This window comes from Lolium perenne, chromosome 7 (assembly GCF_019359855.2).
Source record: "Lolium perenne isolate Kyuss_39 chromosome 7, Kyuss_2.0, whole genome shotgun sequence".
NCBI lineage: Eukaryota > Viridiplantae > Streptophyta > Magnoliopsida > Poales > Poaceae > Lolium > Lolium perenne.
In genome coordinates, this window is record NC_067250.2 from 103,784,869 (window position 1) to 103,807,595 (window position 22,727).

At 46.2% G+C, this 22,727-nt stretch overlaps 1 protein-coding gene across 1 annotated transcript; it reads right to left on the reverse strand.

Moving 5' to 3' along the window:
* Positions 1–9,250: 9,250 nt before the first annotated feature.
* LOC127318314 (probable carboxylesterase 8) lies at positions 9,251–10,526 on the reverse strand. The gene has a single exon (XM_051348782.2). The coding sequence runs from the start codon at positions 10,448–10,450 to the stop codon at positions 9,461–9,463; it is 990 nt and encodes a 329-aa protein (XP_051204742.1). The 5' UTR covers positions 10,451–10,526; the 3' UTR covers positions 9,251–9,460.
* Positions 10,527–22,727: the final 12,201 nt, after the last annotated feature.

The following is a 22,727-nucleotide window of genomic DNA, read 5'->3' on the forward strand; positions in this document are numbered from 1 at the left end:
GCTGCATTTGATCGGGCCTAATTACACACGTTTTTTTATTCTTTTTCTCTATTACCTATAAATATATACACTATCTCAGTGGATCCTCTAAATTTTTTTAAATCGAAACTGATTGTATGAACATAGAAAATATCACAATCTTAAGAAAAAAATTATATCTTGATCATATAGACTAATTATAAAAATTGTTCTCATGTATAAAATATAAACATTCATTCAATTCTGAACATATGTTCAAATACATAAAAATATTTTAACGGTTTCTAAATTACCGTTTGATTACAAGAAAAATGGTTTATACATACGATAAATACACTCACGTGTTTTGAAAAATGTTCATCAATCTAGAAAGATGAAATAAAAAAGGAATAAAAAAGGAAAGAAGAAAGGAAAATATCTAGATTTACGAATAAACAATAAGTACGTGAAAAAACATTATAAAACATCAAATAGAACACCCCACACTATTGGGTAGGAGCACTGGCTGGCACGACGTGGGGATCAACACATATTTGGCGCAACTTCTACTTGTCGACTTGCATGTGGGCTCCGCCTACACTAAGTGTCTCATGGGAAGCACCAAGTGCAATAATTCTTCAAAAAAATCAAATTAATATTAAATCTATAAATTTTATTTAGATATATATTTTTTGAGTTTTTTTGATTCTATGTCCATAATTCTTTTCTAACCTAAACATTTTTTAAACGAAAATACTAGGGATCCGGCGACCGATCGGTCGTCCTTGCTCGCTCCCACGCGGTCCTATATGGGTCTGCTTTTTCGGCCCAACACTGGAGAGTGTTGCCCTCTTTCAAGAAACCTACAGTGTTGTTTCTAAATTGTAACAATTAGATAAAAATTTGTTGTAAAATCACAAGACAGATTTTTTAAGATTTTTTTAAGCTATATGTTACGAAAATGTGTGTTTCTTAATATGTTGTAAACGTATGATTTTTGTTGTTGTAATTATTTGTGATTTTTGGTGTAATTGTTTTAGTCATGGACACCTTTTTTCAATGTATCATACGCTCTTTACTTTTGTAACAATTGCATATAAATTTTATAGTGAAATTATCTAAAAGATATTGTAATGTTTACCTGACGTTTTCCACAAGTTTGTGATTATTATTGTAATGATATATATTATTTGTTAAAATAGAAGCTGATTGTTGTTGTATTAAATATGTAGTGAGTTTGTTATTTCTTAACCAAATTTTCACAGCCACACATATGTATTTTTTTGTAATTTATTTTTCTGATTTTTTGTTGAAAATATTGTTGATTTTTGTCGTAACCAACCTGTAGAGAAATAGTTGTTGTTTAACCTTTATTGAAACATTATTATTTTTAAAAATTATAATATCTTTTTTTGTAATAGTGTGTTTTTTGTGGCGGGGTGGTTGTCACACTCTACAAATCATCGTGGTGACATTTTTTTTGTAAATATCTGGAAGGGCTGGACCGAAGTGGTATATCATTCCAGTTTTAGTGAAGACGCTCGGTACTGCGAGTTGAATTTCTAAGCATGAAGGGGGGAAATACAGAACTATGTTTAGACTAATTGTGGACGTCCGATCTTGATCCGACAGCACAGAGAACGATCGATTTTAGGTCCTCCGGTCGGCCGACCGGCTCCTAGCGTCACCCTTTTTAAAATCATCAAGTTACTATTTTAACAGACCAACTCTAATTTCGACAAGCCAAATGCGCATATAAAAAGGGCTCGCATCAATTTTAATCTATACCTAATAATAAAGGAGATTTCTGCCAAAATTTTCATCCAATTTTTTATTTGACCGATTTACTATCCCACCAAATCGCATAGTACTTAAATTGCCACTCCCGGTTGGTTTGCATTTTTTCCCGCACCCAAACGAACGTCCCCGTGCTTTTTTTTCGTCGCTGCTCACCTAACTCGCAAATTCCCGCAAAGACATCCGTCGTCGTCGGCCTCCGCCCTGCCTCTTCACGTTGTCGCTGACCACCTCCATGCACGCCGGCTCGAGCCCCTGACCCGCCGCCAACTGTCATGTGCGGCCAGGTTACTCCGACACAGCACTGCTGCCACCTGGGCCGGCACACGGAAGCTCGAGGCCGCGCGGAGATCCCTTCCCACCGCCGTGTATCAGAACGTCCGGTACTACTAGAATGGACGTTGAGTTTAACAAGCTCGACATTATATACAACAGGTTTTATTTATCTTCGTACGACCCTTTTTAAAGGAACTTGCACGCCTTTTCTTTCTAAGCTCCTATATGTCTAATAATTGTGATTAGTATTTTCAGAAAATACTAAGGAGGACATACCATCTCTTTGTGATATGGGAGTAAGAAGATCAGCTAATTGATAAAACAGTTTGTATTTGTTGCTCCGCCGACTCTATAGCGATCTTGGATGATAACTATAAAGATTGAATAATCATCGCGTAGTACGAGGTGCAGAGAGTACCTACGTGAAGGATAAGCTTGATTTCATAATGTAGACGCTCACCTATGTTATCAGCTCCGCGTGGCGGCCGACTATTACCGGTGCTTCAACCGAACAGTTTTTCTCCCAGTGCATCACACGGACATGTTATGTTCATCATAAATAGTAAAAAAAAGAACAACACAAGGGAAGTATTAACGCTATGAGTCCGCAGGAAAGTTTGACTGTTTATTTCTCCCGATGCAACGCACATACACTTTTGCTAGTTTTTTCTAATGTGGGGTACATGCGTGCCGCTCTCTCCGCCCAATACACATGCGAAAGAAACAAACCGAATTGAACAGCGGGTCGCGCGGTTAGCAGATGTTGACGTCATCTGTAATGAGAATTAACTGAGCCTCCTTGTCTTGTACTTGGGTAATGCACTTGGGTAAGGCAAGTGTGGTCGGCGCTAGCCTCCTTGTCTTGTACTCAGGCCTTGGTACCCGCGTCCTGGGCAGGCATATCTTCGATCGTAGAGTGGCTTGATCTTTGCCACGCCAACTCGTCGCCAGAAAAAAAAGAAAAGGAATGAAATTGCTTATGCTCCTGGCTGCTTGGGAAATATGGAAAGAAAGGAATCGGAGGATCTTCCAACACGAGGAACTATCTGTTGCTGCCCGGATACGAGACGAGGCGATCCTTTGGATCATGGCAGGAGTGAAGATCCCCTTCGACCCGGGCTGAGTTTTGTTTGCTCTTGTTTCTTGTTTATGTTTCGCAATTTCTTTTCCTTTTGCGTTGGCGACTAGGGTTCTTCACGCCTTAGTTCTCGCTTTTTGTGTAACACAACTTCTATCTAATCAATGCATTTAGCAGCTCTCCTGTTAACATTCAAAGAATTAACTGAGCCTTAGACTACTTACAATAAGAGTATCATAGGCAGTATCATGAATCTCATGAATGCAAAAAGATGATGTGGCAGTGCAATTAAAGATGAGAGAGATGATTCTAATATCATAGGTATAGTGTATCATAGCACGTAGCACTAGAAAACTTAATATCAAATATATCTTGTACATAAATTTGCATTGAGATTCTACAAATCAATTAATATATGAAAACTATGATATTAGTACATGATACTATGCATTGTGGACATAGTAATATGTAGTAGTATCATACGCATGATACTTCTACATGATACTATGCATTTAAGGATGGCAATGGGCATGGTATGGACAGGGCAGAGCAATACCATACACATACCCGTATAGTCAATGGGTACAAACTTCTACCCATACCCGTACCCATGGGTATAAAACTTTACCCATACCTATACCCAGCGGGTACCCGGTAGGTAGGTTAAATTGTACACAAATCAATCATAATTTTATATTTATCGATAACAAATTTGATTTAAAAAATTAATTATTTGAACTCAATAACATGTAGTTGAGTACATAACAATTAATATAATAAAAAATCACATTCTCATATTAACTCAGAAGTCAACAAAAGTAGACGTGTCACGTAAGAATTTGACAATAAACGGGCAGGGTATAGGTATACCCGCGGGCACGAGGCTATGCCCGTGCCCTGCCCATGACTTAACAGGCAGGGTATGGTACTACCCATGGGAATAAAAGTGTACCCATACCCTGCCCATGCGGGTTTGGTACCCGCGGGTACCTGCACCCGTGGGTAAAATTGCCATCCTTATATGCATTGTGACTAGTCTTAGATGAATTCTTAACCAATCTAATTCTGTATTTTTGTACCCCTCTTGCATAACTTTTTTTTTTCTTCGAATAACCGCTCTTGCAAAATTGAAAACAGAGTTGCTGTCTTTAGCCCAGAAATAGTAGGAAACCATTGCTGGCTATTAAGAGCATCTCTAGTCGCGTCCCCTCCAAAGCGTACCCCAAACCGCGCCTGATTGAGCGTTTGGGGGACGTGTTTCGTTCGTGCCGCGTTTGGGGGACGTCGCTCCCTAGCCGCGTCCCCCAAACGCCGCCCCAAACATTAAAAATACTTTTTTTTGGTATTTTTATTTCAATTTCCACAAACTAATACATAATTGGGAACGTGGTTTACAGGAAGACAAATTTGGAACATGGTTTTCCACAAACTAATACATAGTTTGAACAATGGTGGACACAAATATAAAATTTTGCAAAAAAAACTAAACCTAACTAGGCCGTGCATCGAAGGTTTCCTGTGTTCGGTACTAAGAAAGAACATTCGAGGGCACACCCAGTCACCCAAACTGGAAAATCCAGCGGGAGATGGTGCCCTTGTTGGTTCTACCGATGAGACGAACATCCAGAAACTTCCGTGCATGTATTCGCTGCGAAGAAACAACACTCTTCATCATCAGTCGTCCTCCTCGTCGGTGATGTCGCTGTGGTAGTCGCGGCGGCAGCGTGTCTCGTCGAAGACCTTCACGCTCATGTCCCTGTCGCCAAAGTAGGAGAACGGGAGGATGAAGCCGGCTTCGAGGCTGTGGTGGCGCGCGAACTTCTCCTAGCCGATGTGCAGGTACATCTTGCCGCGCGCGTTGTAGATCACGTCGACGATCCACCGGTAGTAGCCGCACGAAGCCTCCCGCAAATGCATCGTGCGCGGGAGGTCGTCGCCGGCGACGTACTCGGCGAAGGAGTCCGGCAGCCTCTGGATGCCGCGTGGGTCGCCCTTGAGGACGAGGACGAACTCGAACAGCACGCCCGGCTCCACGTCCATCTCCGACGATTAAGACGACGGCGTGGCAGGCGACAGCGAGCGTGCAGCTCTGCCGCGGCCACGACCACGACCACGACCACGACCACGGCCGCGAGCTCGGCCTCCGCCTCTACCAAACATGGCATCGACTCTTGTTGAGATGGTGGCGGCTAGGGTTGGGGAGAGAGGCGCTAGGGTTTGTGTGTGAGAGGGACGATGAGAGGCGGCCCTTTTTATAGGCCGGAGGGAGGCGGGGGAGCGGTGGCGCTCATTAATGCCGGCACGCAGAGCTAGGCGCGACGAGACGCGTCACTGCGCCTCTGCGGGAACTGCACCGTCGCTGCGCGTCAATAACTTCCATCGCGAGGTAGGCGACGGTTAGGTTAAAATTTATTGTGCCGCTGACGGGTTGGCTCCGCCACTCCCCGCCTCGCTTTTTGGTGTGTCCGGCGTCCCCGGTGCGTCCCCCGTGGGGCTTGGACGGGCTCGGGGCGCTGGACACCGTATCGGGGCCGCCGGACAAAATTCGACTTTGGAGGCCGCGGCTGGAACCGTTTTTTGGTCTGGCGCGCCCCAAATTATTTTGGGGGACGCGACTCGAGATGGCCTGCCATCCTGCTGCAAGCCTTAATTCTGCGATGGCTGCTATGGTTTTGCCCAACAGTTCAACTAGTATATTTATTCAAACAATCTCCGGCCAGTTACTGTTGGGTGTGATGCTGCTGGAGACGAAGGGGTCAAAGCCTGGCGGCAAGAGCAGATCGTTGAAAATGTAGGCCGGCCGAGATAACAGATAACGACACGACGATGGTGCGCGACAGGAACACGAGAGTTGACATCAACCCGAAGATTAAGGCAGCTCTAAAAAATAAACCCAAAGATATCATAGAAGCTCAATGTCTCCGATTCTTTCAGCCATGGCAATTTGGTCGTGACTCGGGAGCGTACTACGCCACCGAAGCTACTAGCCAGCCATCATAGTTATCATCGACTCATCGTCTTCATTGTAGCACTAGCTGGCATGTCGTGCATACATCTTTCCAAATTACTCTGAACCGGTTTAATCGCCCCTGGATTGTTATTACTACCACTGGTTTCAACGATAGATGGGAGGACCCTTGAGCAACCTCGACAGAGCTATGGTGCCCATTCAGAATGTTTCCGGCCATATATTGTTTGTGATCCATAAACACCACCAATCAGTATATTGAAGCTAAGAACATTTTCAAATTTCTCACAAGACATAACACTTTTTTTTTTGCGAGGAAACTGCCGGTGATATTAAAGCACGACAGTTACAAAAAGGATCCCAACAAAGAACAAAAATACAGCCCGGTCCTTGAGCAACTCGATGTCACCGGAGCGGAGGAAGACGTGCCGATGGCGCGCTGCTGCTGCATCTCTCCTCAAGCCTTGGATCAAGAGATGTCCCCTTGTAGACGGGAAGTCTTCGGGCCTCGAGCTCCTGGGAACCTCCACCCTCCTCCGTCGATTCCACCCGCGAGCTTTACCACCAGCGGCTTCAAAGACGTCGACTGGATCCGCCGCGCCAAGATCCAGAAGGGGAATAGGCGCAACCGACAGCCACATGAATTCACAAACTAGACATTGCCTGACATCGATCATCTAGTCAACCATGTTGAATATAAATATAATGTCTACCTTCATTCCATTAGATCGGTCTTTTGGTTGAACTGGCTAGCGCATCAATCCTATATGATATCAGAGCCAAGAGGTCTTGAGTTCAAGACCCTGCTCGCGCAGTATAAAAAAACAAAAAAAGATTCTGATGTGAGGGGGAATGTTGAATATAATATAATGCCTAGGCTCCTTCCATCAGATTGGTCTTTTGGTTGAACTGGCTAGCGCATCAATCCTATAAACCAGGCCGACCGGCAGAAAAACGGATCACCATCAAGCGTCACCTCCGTCGCCGTGGACCAACTCTCGCACGACCTCGAAGAGCTCCTCAGCCTTCTCGGGAATGAATAGCTCAGCAGCGTGAAACCCGGAGATGTTCGTCTTGTCGACCACATCCACGCCGTCGTCCCGTAGCCAGGCGGCGAACCCTCTCTGCATGTCGGTCAGCGGGTCACCGTCGCTGCCCTAGACCATGCACCGTGGCAGGCCGGCCAGTGCCTCGGGCGCCATCGCCTTCTCCGGGTTGCTGAACTCGGGGTCGCGGTCCGCGTCCAAGGGCTGGCTGTTGGTGTCGACAACGGCTGGAGAGTGCCAGGAGGACCTCTAACTTGCTATTCAATTTTTCTCCAGGGATTTCCGCAAAAGTACAGAGGTGCGTCGCCAGCGTGGCGTCTAGCTGTCCAATTCAAACATTTTTGGTTGTATTTTGCATCCGCTTCATCAAGTTCACTGGCAAGTGGAACACATTTTGCAACTAGTTGTAGGTATTTGCATGTTCCTGAACAAGTTCGTGTATGCGTGGTGCTGTTGACACCATATAATTCTGCGATGGCTGCAATAATTTGCCCAACAGTTCGTTATATTCTTTAGACAATCTCGGCCAGTTACCGTTGGGTGATGCTGCTGGAGACGAAGGGCTCAATACCTGGTGGCAATGTTGTACTGTAACTTGTAAGAGCAGGCCGTTGAAAATGGAGGCGGGCCGAGATAACGACACGCGACAGGAACACGAGAGTTGACATTCAGCCGAAAGCCGAAGATTAGAGCAAGTTCAATAGTATAGTCAGTTGTTGACTATAAGTAAGTTGCCAAATCATCTATAGTTAGCTTGTAGCTAACATGTACAATAGTTGACTATAACAATGTAGTACTTCGTTCACTCTCACAAATTACCTAGGAGCACGTGCTAGAGCTGGTTCTTGCATAAGAGCTCACTTACCTTCTCTCTCTTCTTCTCTCTGCTCCAACTAGACAAGAATATCTTATTTTATTTCTAGCCAGCTGAGTAAGCCTTATTGTACATGCTCTTAGAGCAATTCCAATAGTGTAGCCAGCTGTTGGCTATAAGCCAATTGCCATGTCATCTATAGTTAATTTAGAGCCAATATATACAATAGTGAGCAATAAAAATGTAGTACTTTATCAATGTATGACCCACTTTTCACTCTCACAAAGTGCCTAGGAGCACGTGCTAGAGCTGAATCTTGAGCAAGTACAATAAGTTTTAGTCAGCTGGCTATAAGGATTAAAATAGTATATTATTGCTTAGTTGGAGGAGAGATAGGAGGAGAGAGAAGGAGAGTGGGCTCTTATGCAAGAGCCAGCTCTAGCACGTGCTCCTAGGCACTTTGTGAGAGTGAAAGGTGGGCCACACATTGATTAAGTACTACATTTTTATATCTCACTATTGTATATGTTGGCTCTAAGTTGGCTATAGATGACATAGCATTTGGCTTATAGCCATCAGCTGGCTACACTATTGGAATTGCTCTAAGAGCCCACTCTTCTTCTCTCTCCTCCTCTCTCTCCTCCAACTAAGCACTAATATACTATTTTAATCTTTATAGCCAGCTGAACTAGGATTTATTGTACTTGCTCTTAGACTACTCATAGTGGGAGTAACTAAGGTAGTAACATAGAGCTACATGCATTACCAACTAGGCAAATTGATGACATGACATGATATTAAATGAAGAAAGAGATGGTTGTGGTAACTAGCTATGTTACCATAACATCACACTTTTCAAGATTGAATGAGTCTACAAGCTAATTAATACACCCATACATGATACTACATCTAAGTTACTAGTATATGCATTATGAAGATAGTAGTAACATAGAGTAGTGTCGTACCAATGACACTACTACTCCCCACTATGACTAGTGGGCAGCTCTGAAAAAGCCCCCGATGATTACGGATAGAAGGGAAGTTCAATGTCTCCGTTCCTTTCTTTAAGCCATGGCGATCTATCGGGACTCGGGAGTCTACTACGCTGCCGAAGCTACTAGCCAGCCGTTATCGTTATGATCGACTCATCATCTTCGTTATAGCACTAGCTGGCATATCGCGCATGCATCTTTCCAAAGTACTCTGCACCGGTTTAATCACCCTGGGTTGTCGATACTACCACTGGTTTCAACCATAGATGGGAGACAACTTGCGCAAATCACAAATCAGTAAATTCAAGCTATGGCGCCAACTTGTGATCCACAAACCACCACAAATCAGTAAATTCAAGATAAGAACGTTTTCAACAACACTTCAATAATGGACAGCACCACGCTACGAACAGTGGCGAATTATTGCTCACAAGACATAACATTTAAGTTCAGAAACAGGACATTGCCTGACATGGATCATCAAGTCAACCAGGCCGATCGAGGACCGACCGGCGAGCAAGCGGATGAGCGTCAAGCGTCACCTCCGCCGCCGTGGACGAACTCTCGCACGGCCGCGAAGAGCTCTTCGGCCTTCTCGGGAATGAAGAGCTCAGCGGCGTGAAACCCGGAGATGTCCGTCTTGTCGACCACGTCCACGCCGCCGTCCCGCAGCCAGGCGGTGAACCCTCTCTGCCTGTCGATCAGCGGGTCACCGTCGCTCCCCGAGATCATGCACCGCGGCAGGCCGGCCAGTGCCTCGGGTGCCATCGCCTTCTCCGGGTTGCTGAACTCGTGGTCGCGGTCCGCGCCCAGGGGCAGCGCGAGGGCGATCAGCTTGTCGTTGGCCTCCAGCGGCACCATGAAGTCATCCTCGGACGCGGCCTCGGACGGCGTGCGCTCCACGCCGCCCACGTAGGGCTGGTGCATCAGGACGCCCCGCACGGTGGCGGGGCTCAGGTCGACACCCCTGGTCCGGACTGCTGCGTTGAACACGAGGTTCCCGCCGGAGCTGCTGCCCATGAGGAAGCATTGGGAGAGATCGCCACGCTCAGCGATCCAGGGATCCTGGTGCGCCTCGTCGCGAAGCCACATCATGGCGGCCACGCCGTCGTCGTAGGCGGCGGGAAGCCGGTGCTCGGGCGCCAGGCGGTAGTCGACGGAGGCCACGATGGCCGGGACGGCCACCGCCATGGCCTCGCACGAGGCGTGGTAGAAGACCGTGTCCGCGGAGAAGATCACGTAGCCGCCGCCGTGGAAGTAGAGGATGATGGGGAGTTTTGCGGATGGCGGCGGGTCGACGGGGTTTGGGAGGTAGAGCCGGATGTACGTGCCGAGGGAGGCGTCCAGGGGCACGTCCCTGCTAGACACGGCCGCGTCGAGTGAGGCCGGGACGGAGGGCACGAAGGGCCGCGTGATGGTGCCGTCCGGGTGGACGGCGATCTGCATGAAGATGTTCTCCGACTTGGACGGCGGCAGCCGCGCGGCCGCGGCAAGGTCTTGGGCCATGGTGGCGTCGGCCATGGTTTGCTCGACGAGGCTTTGCTTCACCTCCTCCTGCACGCTCGACGCGGGTACAGTGTTAGCGAGGGCGACGGTGCTGGAGATACACTGGCAGTGCTGTGCAGAGGGCTCACGTTTATAAGCTGAGCGCGGCGGTTGCATGCGCTGGCGTGCGCGGCGGCTGCATGGGCTGGCGTGCGCGGCTTGCCAGTTGCCACGTCAAAACAAAGAAGAAAATGACACCATATATTAGAGGCTTTTTACGGTACAAATTACTAGTCCTATGGACGAGTAGTATTGATCAAGTGTAATTTAGGCAGGTAATCTTTCCGTATTTTCCTTTCGTGTAAGGGCAACTTGGCCAGATTACGATTAGGGGTAATGGTGGATTCTTCCAAAACGCCCGTCCATCCGCTGATATGCACGTGCCTTTCCGTACGTGAAAACCATCGATCGACTGCCTCAGTGAGAATCAATCACGTGTATAAAAAATATCTTGTGCAATGCATTCGCTAAGAGCAACTTTAAAGGAGACGCTAAATGGATTGCACGCTAAAATAATTAATAATTTGCAGCATGGCCGACAGGCGCGGTAAAATTGCGCGCGCTAAAACATTTACCGTGCGTCTGAAATAGCGGTGACGCACACGCTTTCTTTCATGCCCCGGTGCGCGCTATATAAAAGACGTGCCATGCGTGTTCTCCAACCGTCTGACATTTCAGCTCGCGCTTCCCCCTTCGCACAGATATCGCACCACTACAATGTAGTCGCGACGCCATTCGAGCTCTGGGTATTGCGGCATCCACGGGCACCCCAATGACGCCTTCTACGTGGGGATCCGGACCGGCGACGAGCGCATCGGCCTCGGAAAGTTCGAGACCGCGCACAAGGCGGCGCACGCGTACGATGCCCTGGCCTGGCGGCTCGGGCGCCCGCGTCGGACGATGAACTTCCATCACGTGTGAACGCGCCAGTAGGCCGAGGCCCTCGCGCCGCCGGCGCGCCTTATCACGCAAGAGGAGCAGCGCCCCAGCGAGAGCTGGAGCGCCATTTTCTCATCGCCGAGCGGGATGAGCATGTGTTGCTCGAGTGGCGGCCGGCTTCCCTGAGGGTGTCGCGGCCGAGAAGAAGCACTTTGCGACTGCAAGGAGGCGCAGACGGCCGCGAGGAGGTCAGCCTCGCCCGGATGGCCGACAAGGCGGTGAGGCGGGCCTTCATCGAGGCGTAGATGGCCGGTCCGATGACAATCTCCGAGGATAACCCCCGTTGGCCTGGCATGTCCTCGTCGACTTCAGTGTCGACCACGACACCGGACTCGTCCGATATCGAGTTTTTAGATTAGGTTTATTTTTATCTACACTAGTTTGTAAAATATAAACTATCTCTATTTTCTTCTATCTAAACTAGCTTTATCATATTTTCTAGATCTTGTTTTATGCTATTTCTTTGCAAAATCGTGTTTATGGCACTGCATTTTAACACCCCTGCTGAAGGGCGATTTTGGCAATTCTTTGCGCGTGGCTTTTTAGCACTTCCAGTGGAGAACAAACTGATGTCACGTGCTATATAAGGATGCAGCGCAGTCACTGTGGCCGGCCGCGTGGCATTTCTAACCTTTTTGACACGAAAACAGATGGCAAGTGAAGAGAATCCGTTTGTCTACAGAATGGAATGGGATCGGGGCTCCAACCTAACCGGTGGACAAATTTCTATATCCTGAAAGTACCCTTTAATGGGCAGGAATTTACCTATTTTACTCTTTTATGAAAAAATACTACTCCTTTGCATAACAAGTATTGATCAATCTCAGCTCTTAGATCTGGATAGTTGGACGGTTGACGCGTCTTTGTCCCTACCGTAAAAGACCCCATATATTAACCAACCATGTGTTTTTCTTTCACTTCTTTCCCTATGGTTGTTGCGAGCATGCTCTACATTTTCAATGGACGTAGAGGCGCTCTAAAAGTCTCAAAGCGTGTAGCATCCCAAGTTTTAGGACAAATACCGGTAGTTTTACAAGAAAAAAATAGCGCGCTATAACAAAATAGCGTGGGTTTAAAAATACGCTATTAGCATGCTATAGCGTGCTATTAACGCGAATAGCGCGCTATAGCGCCGAAATAGCGTAACGTCGGCTCTCCAGATATGCTATAGCGTGCAATTAGCGTTGGAATCGCGCTATTTTTTTCCATGAGTAGTTTTACAAGGCTTGTGCATCTGTATTTCAAAACAGGGAAATTTTTCGGGGGTTTAAAACTAAAACTTAGGGAGTCGATATGTCTCTTTCTCGCTGTGAATTAGAGGTTAGTCGCAGCGAGAGTGCCATATATTTCGACATGACCTCTTTGATATTCAGGTTTTGAGAGGGAAGATATTTGAATTAAATTCAAATACAAACTTTGGAATTCAAATTTGAATTGCAATTAAGGAAATAATTTGAATTCAAAAAATTAATTTGAAACTATAATTTAAACCTCAAAAAAATTAGAGAAATTACAACTTTATTAATATGCACACATGTTACATTGTCTTTACAATACTCCATATACATTACAACAATAAAGAAAGAGGAAATTACAAGTTATAAAAATAAAATAGTAATATAAACCCTAAGTTAAAACCCTAGCTAATGTTTTTTTCTCATCTTCATCTTCATCTTTCTGATCTTGTGTAATCTACAACACATCAAAAACAAGAAAAACAAGTGGAAATGCCAAAGTGGCATTCAAAATCAAATGCAAAGTCTGGATAAGCTCACTGTGCCGAGCTGATCCATAGTAGCTTAGGATCCCATCAACCTCAAACCTTCACACAGCACACACAGCACACTCACTGGGAATAGTGAAGAGTCACAGGGCACATGGCACACAACTAAGCAGCAGAAGTTGCTACAAAATGAATTTGGACAGCATGCTAAGCAATCGATCGACCAACACCCCAGTAGAACATAAGCTATAGTTCATCCAATGAACCACTAGATCATTTCAGTTCATCATCAAGACAAGCCAATTAACTAGGATATTCAGTTGATTTTTCAAAACATTTCTAGACAACAACTAGCATCAGGGTGATCTCTTAAAGGAGAACAACAAGATCAGAGCATGTCTAACAGACCCTCTATTCACTCGTCCCGCATCGAGCGAATACAGGCCCTGTATCAAAAAAATTGGCACGCATGAACCATTCCATTTACTAGACCCCTTATTTCACCCCGTATTTAAAAAAATGCAAAACACGGGAGAATTCTCATAGATAGTTCTTCATAGATCATAGATAGAGGATACACAAAATTGCGCGATCCTACTGGATCGCGACTTCTACAATGCTAGGGATGCGCCATGGCCTGCACCTAGTCGTCGAGGATGATGACGATGGCATTGTCGGTGGCCTCCCGAACCTTCAGCTCCTCCACGGCGGCGATGGCCTGCGCCACCTCCTCCGCGTCCGCCTGCGCCTTGTCGGCAGCGGCCTTCTTCGACACGGCCACCGCCTCCAAGAAGAGAGGGTCCTTCCCCTCCTCCGCCTGCTCTTACTCGTCGCCGGTTGGCGGCGCTCCTCCGCTGGAGCTCCCCTCGCCTGCCTCCTCCGTTGGAGCTCCCCACGCGGCCTTCCACGCGCGCTGCTGCTCCCACGCGCTCCGCCACTTCTCGAATTCGTCGTCGCTCATCGGCTTCAACGGCGGGTTGACCTTGTGGTAGCGGCCGCCCTCCGCGAAGTCCTGGAGCTTCGGCGGCATCCACTCGGACCCGACGTACTTGCACGCCGCACGCCGACTCCCGGCGAAGGAGTTTTTGCAGTGGCGGCGCCACGTGTCGTTCATTGTGGTCGGCTCACGGGAACGCTTCGATCCGGCGGCGGGCGAGAGGCTGCTCCTACGGGGTGCTCTCATGGCTAGTGGCGGTGGAAACATGGCGGCATGCGCGTGGGAATTGCCTGCCGGAGTGGTGGCGGCGCACGGCGGGGCTAGGGTTGCGAGTGAGGGGTTGGACCCCCATTCGCACCTTCACCCTCTATTTGTAGGGGGCGGCGGGGTGGGTTTGACGGGCCCCGTATTCTGCCTATACGGGCCGGCCCGAATACAGAGCCTGCTAGACAGCCCACGGGCCCCGTATTCTGCCTATACGGGCCGGCCCGAATATAGAGCCTGCTAGATGGCCCATTTCGCCCTCACCTCCTATCCCGCCGGAATAATACGGGGTACCGGCGTTTTGAGGGGTTTGTTAGACATTCTCTCAGAAGCTAGGAGGAGCAGATAAGCTCAAAGAAGTGAAGTATCAGGATCATCAACAACAAGCCAAGCAACACTCTAGGAGCTTGATAGAGGCACATCATACACCATAGAGTAGACCCAGAGGATCTATTTCCAAAATTATCATAGAATCAAACCCAGTTATAAAATCAAACAAAAGTGTTTGAAATGATTTTAACATCATTTGGTTATGGGGCAAGTTAATCTGGCAACTAGAATAACAAATAGATAATTAGTACCAAGCCTATTAATGTTGCTACGCATCTTTGACCAAAAATCAGCAAGAGTCGAGATAGGCTAGCACAAGATTATCTAAGAACTATAAAAGACGCCTAGCTTAATTAGCCCATGGAAACCATCAGTTGGGATTCGATGAAATAAGAACTTCATGATTGAATCCATATGTATTTTGTCTACATGTTTTATCCAAACATTAAAGTGGCAATCGCAATCAAATATTGATCACCTACCTCAAGCCCATCCATAAGCATCAAGTCAACATTTTAATCCATGCATAATCTCATAGAATGAAGAGCAGAAAGAAGTAGTATGGTTCATACTATTAATTCCACTCAATCCATATATTAACAGGCAACAATAGGTAAATCTACAAATCAAGTGAATCACTACAGTGACTATAGCACGCCAAGCTGAAAGCCACACACTAGCACCACAGAGGGCACTGAGTTCTGTAAATTAACTCAACTCAAACTAGATAAATTTAGACAACAAGCTTAGTAGATTGAGCATAGACAAACATGGATTCAAGATTCTAGTTAAACTAGAGCAATCGGTACCTAGAAGTATTCACATTATTAATAGCATGGGTCGGAACCTAGCATAATTCCTTTTTTTTTTTTGCGGGAGTCCTAGCATAATTTCTTAACCATCTATGAATTCCATAAGCAACCCCACAGAAAGCCAAGCTCCTGCACCATATCCAATAAAACTACTGCATAATCATAATCATGACAAGCTCCAAAGCAATCATATATGACCCAAGGAGGCCATTAGAGCTAATAAAAGTAGGATGCCAAGCAACAGAACGAAATGTATATCACCAAGCCCATGATGAATTGATGCATAAATCAACTAGAGAATCCGAACCAACAGTTACTAGAGCAGTACTAGAACAAGTTACAGAAAGAGGAGAAGGGAAGCAGTACATGGTAGCAGCACTAGATGCGTTGATGGCCATGGAGGCACAGCAAGCCCGATGGCTTGGATTACGCCAGGCAACGGCCAGCCACTCGGCGCAGCAACAACACCGCCACCACCCAAGCACTAAGCCGTAGTGGCACGCTCGCGAGCGGGGCACCACCATCCCTGAACCCTAGGTGAGGTCAAAGATGCAGACGCACAATCGAGGATGTGCTAGTCAAATAAAAGCGGATCAACTCAAGCAGCCTTGCACGACGTGTCATACACGACTGACGTCAATCGATGGCTAGGATGGCCGAAATTCGCCGGAGGAAGGTGGTGACGGCGAGGACGATACCGGAATCGCGAGAGAGGAGAGGGTATTAGGGTTCCACGAGGGGAGTGAGGACGATGGCCCAAGCGAACGAGTCAGGCATTCCTAACCGAGTGGGTTGGTCTAACTAGTGGGCCCAAGGGGCAATTCGGACATTTCCAAATCCCTGGAAATTAGATAAATCATAAAACCCAAATAAAAGCCCAAAATAGAATAAATAAAAAATAAAAAAATATTTAATATTATAATTTAATCCTTTAAGTTATTTTTAATAATTTTTAAAAACTCTAGTTTATTAATTAAAATAATTTTAAGAATTAAATAAATGCATTATACTTAAGTAATAAAATAATAAAAACATGGGAAATTCTTAAAATAATCAATAAAATAAAATTCACTCTAGCATGCATCATCTGGATCTTTAACCATTGCCCTTACTAGACAATGATGCTAATTTTCAGAACTCGAGGTGTCGGGTTAGTCCAGAGCATCCAACTGCACTACCTTGCAGTATCTAGGCAACTTCATTGCTTGCTCATGTCATTTGCTTACTTTTATCAAATTACTTGCAAAGTACTATTTATCACTCATGCATTCTAAAGCAAAATATTACTTTTCCAATTATAAATTTGATTATGTGGTGGACAATGAAACCATGGTATGAGTATGGTGGAGGTTACATTGCAACTGGGTTTATATCCACATAGGACTAATAACAAATGTCATTTAGTGATTCTTGCGTTGTAATACCCGTGTTAACCGTAAGGTCTGGAGTGAGATGTAGAAGCGAGTTGTACCTTTTCTCCTTTCACATATCAATGGATACACTGCATGGTAGGTTATTTGCATCTTACGGGAGCACTAGCTGGGTGGGAGCCCCGAAGTCATGATCTAAAATCAGTCATGGCTACAATAACGGGTGGCTATGTGGAGTCGGCAGAAGGACAGTGGTTGGCTAGGATCTTAGACTAGGGTCCATACTAACATAAGTATGGACATGAAAGTACGCCCGGTTGTGCAACAACCCTATGCTCTCTTATAAGAAAAATAATACACTTCTACAAAGTGTATCAAATTGTGTCTTGTGACTCCTTGTTTTGGGAAGGAACTGCGAGCGCGATATGAAATGAACTCCGTGAAGTTCTAGAAATCCTGTGAAGGCTAGCGGGTAAAAAAATTTAAAATAAAAGAAACCTTTTGAAGAAATGTTTAGGAATATATGCATTGCCTAGGATTTTCTGGTCTATGATTGTAGCTAGCGCATCAAACACTCATTTCTATATGAATGATGAGTATACTCCTACTATACTCATCCTTCTTTTGAACCTCTTTCTTAGACCGTGAGAATAGCACCAGGGAGACAACAGAAGGAGATGAAGGCACCAATGATGTTTGCTATGAATAACCGGACCTTTCCGAAGGAGTCGAAGGTGTCAACTACCTGATCAAGTATGTCACCGAAGAAATTAACAAGGAGGCCGAGGAGTAGTAGTGGCACTTAAGATAGTTAGTCGGGCAGCACCAAACCTTATAGAATAAAGCTTCTCGAGTAGTCATGGTACTTAGTTTAATTTTATCAGTTGTTCGTAAGTCACGAACTCGAGTGTGATGTATATATATGTGGCTTGTAATATTAAGTGCTTGAATAAAGACCTTAATGTTTATGTTGTACCACTCTGAGGAATGTAATATTGTGAATCGGTACTGCGCAACTGTTATGTCGACTTGCGTGCTATAACATGCAGTGGTATGCTAGATCACCGCAAAGCGTCTGCTCTAACTATTTTTGGGATGCTAATAAAGCTTGCCATTTTCAGTTTTTTCTATTATTTTCAGAAAGCGCGCAAAGGTTCCTAAGCTTTCGATAGCATGAAAGCTCATTGCCAAAATCTATTTTGCTTTGCTCTTTCTCGGTGCGAAAATAGGAACATTTAGTGACTCGGCCCTCGTACGCTGGCAGACACCAGCTACGCAAGGCTCACAATTTTATTACCTTGCATCTTGGGGCGTGATTAGCTGCTTGGGTCTATTTTTGTCTCCCAGAGCGCATGTTCATGGGGCATGGCCGGGGAAAACGTCCTAAAAGCTATGTTATCCATTTCGTCTGGTTGTTCACATGGAAGTTGGCTGTATTTTTCGGGCAGTTTTGGCCCATTTATTTGGTTGCCTACAAACTTGGTTTACTAGAAGGATGATGCAAAAGTAGGGTGTCTGGTTAACTAGTTGAGTGTGCTATGGTTAACCCATTCATACTTTGGTGAGGTTAACATTACATACGACCATAGATAGATGTAGGTATAAGAAGAACATGGCCTTGACGATCACCCCCATCGGGATCAGGATGATGAAACCTCTAAATGTAGTCTACCCGGCCTGATGATGAGACATTGCTTGAACAACCATAGCTTGAACATGCATACGTTAAACATGCATAGCTTGAAAAGCCATACCTTGAGCAGGGAGTGCTTAAACATCCATAACTTGAAAAGCCATTGCCTTATCACACAAGAATTGGTTGAGCTTTTTCTCTGCCTCCTCTCATGTTTCATAGCCTCAAGCATTTGTGGGAGAAACCATTGACCCGAGTCACTAGTACATATTAAAAAGCATGTAATTTACAAGTTGGACAAGCATATATACGTATTAACAAAAAACTTGTAATTTACAAGTTGGACCGGTGTATATACGCATTAACAAAAAATATTTAATTTACAAGTAGAACCAGTGTATATATGTATCAAGAAAAAACATGTAATTTAAATGAAGGACTAGTGTATATATGTATTAACAAAAACATGTAACTTACAAGTAGGACCTGTGTATAAATGTATAAACAAAAAAATGTAATATAGATGTAGGACCACTGTATATACATATTAACAAAATATTATTATTTACATGTCGAACCATTGTGTATATACATGTAATCAAGAATACATGTAGGTCTAACTTGCATATTCGTGTTCCATGCCTGTAGCAACGATCAGTAGGTAGTAACTTACATGGGCATTTCTGGTCCCGAGCTCATCTGAGCTCGTTTTCTGGACCGTTTATTTGCGCCAAGATCGGTGGTACACAGAGTATTCTGTTTCGTATGTGTGTTACACGCTGCAGAATTGTGGCCCACCTGTGCATCATATTCAATGTGGTTCCATCAGCTGGCACAAACTGGTACAGATTTGGTTGACCCACTGGACCGTGATCTGTGTCTTCTGTTCCTTATGTGGAAGACGGGCAACGCACACGGCATGGTCAAGGTCAAGCCGCCACGGCGGCGTTGGTGGCCAGGAGCGCCTTCTCGTGCAGCATCTCCGGCGTTGCGTGAACCACCGAGAAGATCTCGGCCGGGCGAGTCTCCGGTCCCCCATCCTGGGCGGCGCCATGCGGGGTGGAGGGCGAGCGTCGGGCCTTGCAGCAGCAGTGGCGTTCCGGCAGGGACGGCTCGTGGTTGCAGCTGCAGCGCGGGGTGGAGGCCACCTAGCCCGGCCTCGAGCAGAAGCAGAGGTTGAAGATGAGCGGCGCGGGGCCGCCCGACGGCGGGGCTGGTGTCTGCAATTCCCGATCCAGATCAGATGGTTGCGCCGCGGCCGAGACCAGCAAGGCCAGAGTAAAACCCCATAGTAGCTTGGGAGTAGGAGAGGGCCGACAGAGCAGGGGACGCTGGTGCCGGAACGAGAAGGATGTGGCCGGCGGCGCGAGAGAGGCCGCCGCCGCGAGCGGGATGAGAAACACACCACCGCAGGCTCCGTCACAACGACGCTGGATGGGAAACGCATGCCGTCACATCCTGGCCCACCGTAATATAGGCGTATCCTCCTATTCTATTAATTTCTACTTGCCGTAGCAACTTAAAGTATCCTGACAGAGGTAGGTCCCAAGACCAAATGGCTGCAAATTGTTGGTCCATAAAAGGAGCTCATCTGAGCTCGGGATCAGTTCTGGTTTTCTGATAATAACTAATGTATATACTTGACAGTAAGTTAGTATTTACGGGTATGGGTATATACTGTGTTAAAAGAAAAGAACCCACTAAAACACAGCCCAAAACACATTAAAATGCCTCAGAAACACAAAAGCCCATGACAAGAAAAAAACGCTCAATGCGCGACCTATCGACCAACCGATCGTCATGTGTTGAATGTAGATGAGCTGCAGTCCAGTAAGGCAGCCCATGTAATCTACAATTTCTGAAATCTCAAGGCCCATCACGTTGGCAGCTTGGGACAGTCTTAGATGACAAAGTTTAGTCCCACATTGCTAGTTGGGAGAGAGTTGGAGTGATATATAAGGACTGCTGTTCTAGTCCTTCCAAGTGAGTGAGAATAGAAGGAGCCTTTACGCACTCCTCCTCCTCCGCCCCCTCGCCTCGCCTCGCACGTCGCGTTTCGTGACTCGAGTTCGAGTTCAAGTTTGAGACACACTCAAGGAAGACTAATTTCTTTGCTTGGTGCACCAACTGAGTTGGGTACGTGTCGACCTGCATGTGCATGCTCGTCGTGTGTCCCTAACTTCCTACGTGTGGCAACGCGGTCGGGTTGGCTCTCCTCCCAGGTTATACCAGGAGACAGATCAGATCTGGACTCTGTTACTCAGAATTCTCAAGTCTGCCTCTCTCGCGAAAAAGTTTCTTTTGTTGCGCTACTCTCTAGTATTCCCCATCTCGGCGACTGCGTGCACAGCCGTCCGGGAGCGGGCCTCCAAAACCCCGTCCGTTGAGATCTTGCACCGGGAGGCGGGCGATAAGGTTTTTGGGGAGCGTCTCGGCGCGACTACTCGCTGCTGTTCATGCTCTTCTTCACCGGCTCGATTGCTTCACCGACAAATCAGACTACACCATGGGCGACATCAACGATTCACATGGTGGTGCTGCTGGTGCGACCTTCCCGGTCGAGATGTATGTGCTTTTCCTCTCCTACCTCGCGCTGCTACTTGTTCCATATTCAGATCTGGTGCATGTGCTTAGTCTGATGTGTGTGGTTATGTATGCTTGTGCATCTATAATGTTGTTTTCGGTAACTAAACTCACATGAAAATTGCCTAATAATCTAACAATCCAAAAACCTTATATGCTTAGGCAATTTTCACCGTCTTATTTTGCTGCTGCGCTCAAACCGAGCCCATTTACGGGTTCTTATTTCAAGAGATGGCAGAATAAGACCCTCTTATGGCTCACTGCTATGGGCGTGCACCGAGTTGCGGATGGTACTCCCAGAGGTCCGCTTACTCTTGATGAGGATAAAGCGTTCGGGGATGCCACCGTAATATTTGTAGGTGACGTCCTAAATGTAATTGGAGACAAGTTGGTTGACGCTTATCTACACATTCGAAATGGGAAGGAACTGTGGGATGCACTGGACGCTAAGTTTGGTGCAACCGATGCTGGAGGTGAACTGTATGCTATGGAGCAGTTCAATGACTACATAATGGTTGAGAACAGATCTGTAGTAGAACAGGCTCACGAGATAGAGATCATGGCAAAGGAACTTCAGCTCCTCAAGTGTGTGCTACCGGACAAGTTTGTCGCGGGGTGCATTGTCACTAAGCTCCCCCCTTTGTGGGGGAACGTTTCCACTTCTCTGAAACACTAGAGGCATGATTTCTCTGTTGAGAATATCATTGGCTGGATGTTGAGGAGAAGGCGAGGGCAAAATACAAACACACTAGAGGAACCGAGGAACGTTCTGCTGCCAATATGGTGCAGAAAAATACCCACAAGTTCAAGAGAAAGAACAAGGGAGTCTCCCAGACCACCAACTTCAAGAAGAAGGAGAAAACAGAGAAGAAAGATCCTTGCTGGGTGTGTGACGAGACGGGCCATTGGGGTCATCGTTGTCCACAACGCAAAGGAAAGAAAAGTCAGGCTGGACAGAACTCAAATTCTATCAACATGGTCATTGGCAACACAGTTGAAGGAACTAGAGGGTATGGTAATATATTACCTACTATTCTTTCGGTGTTTCAGCCCACAGAATGGTGAGTTGATACAGGTGCTAATGTTCATGTGTGTGCTGACATCTCCATGTTTACCTCTTATCAGGCCCGAGGTTCCCCAGTAATGGTGGGAAATGGGTTACATGCTACTGTTCATGGTGTTGGCACAGTAGATCTGAAGTTTACTTCGGACAAGATCGTGCAATTGAAGAATGTGGTGCATGTCCCTTCTATCAAGAAGAATCTCGTTAGTGGCTCCCGTCTTATGAAAGATGGGTTTAAGTTGGTGTTTGAGTCCACTAAAGTTGTACTGTCTAAGTATGGAACTTTTGTTGGAAAGGGCTATGAATGTGAGGGAATGTTTCACTTCTCTCTAGAAGACTTCTGTGATAATGTTGTGAACCATGTAAGCACTAGTGTTAATGAGACTAATGTTTGACATTCACGACTTTGTCATGTTAATTTTGGTTGTATGTCACGGCTTGCTGATATGAGTTTAATTCCGAAATTCACCTTTGTCAAAGGCTCTAAGTGCCATGCTTGTGTGCAAGCAAATCAGCCCCACAAGCCTCACAAGCCTGCGAAGGAAAGAAACTCGGCACCACTAGAGCTCATACATTCAGATCTATGTGAGATGAATGGT

Coding starts and splice junctions, on each gene's coding strand:
- LOC127318314 (XM_051348782.2), bottom strand. CDS start 10,450: ATGGCCGACGCCACCATGGCCCAAGACCTTGCCGCGGCCGCGCGGCTG.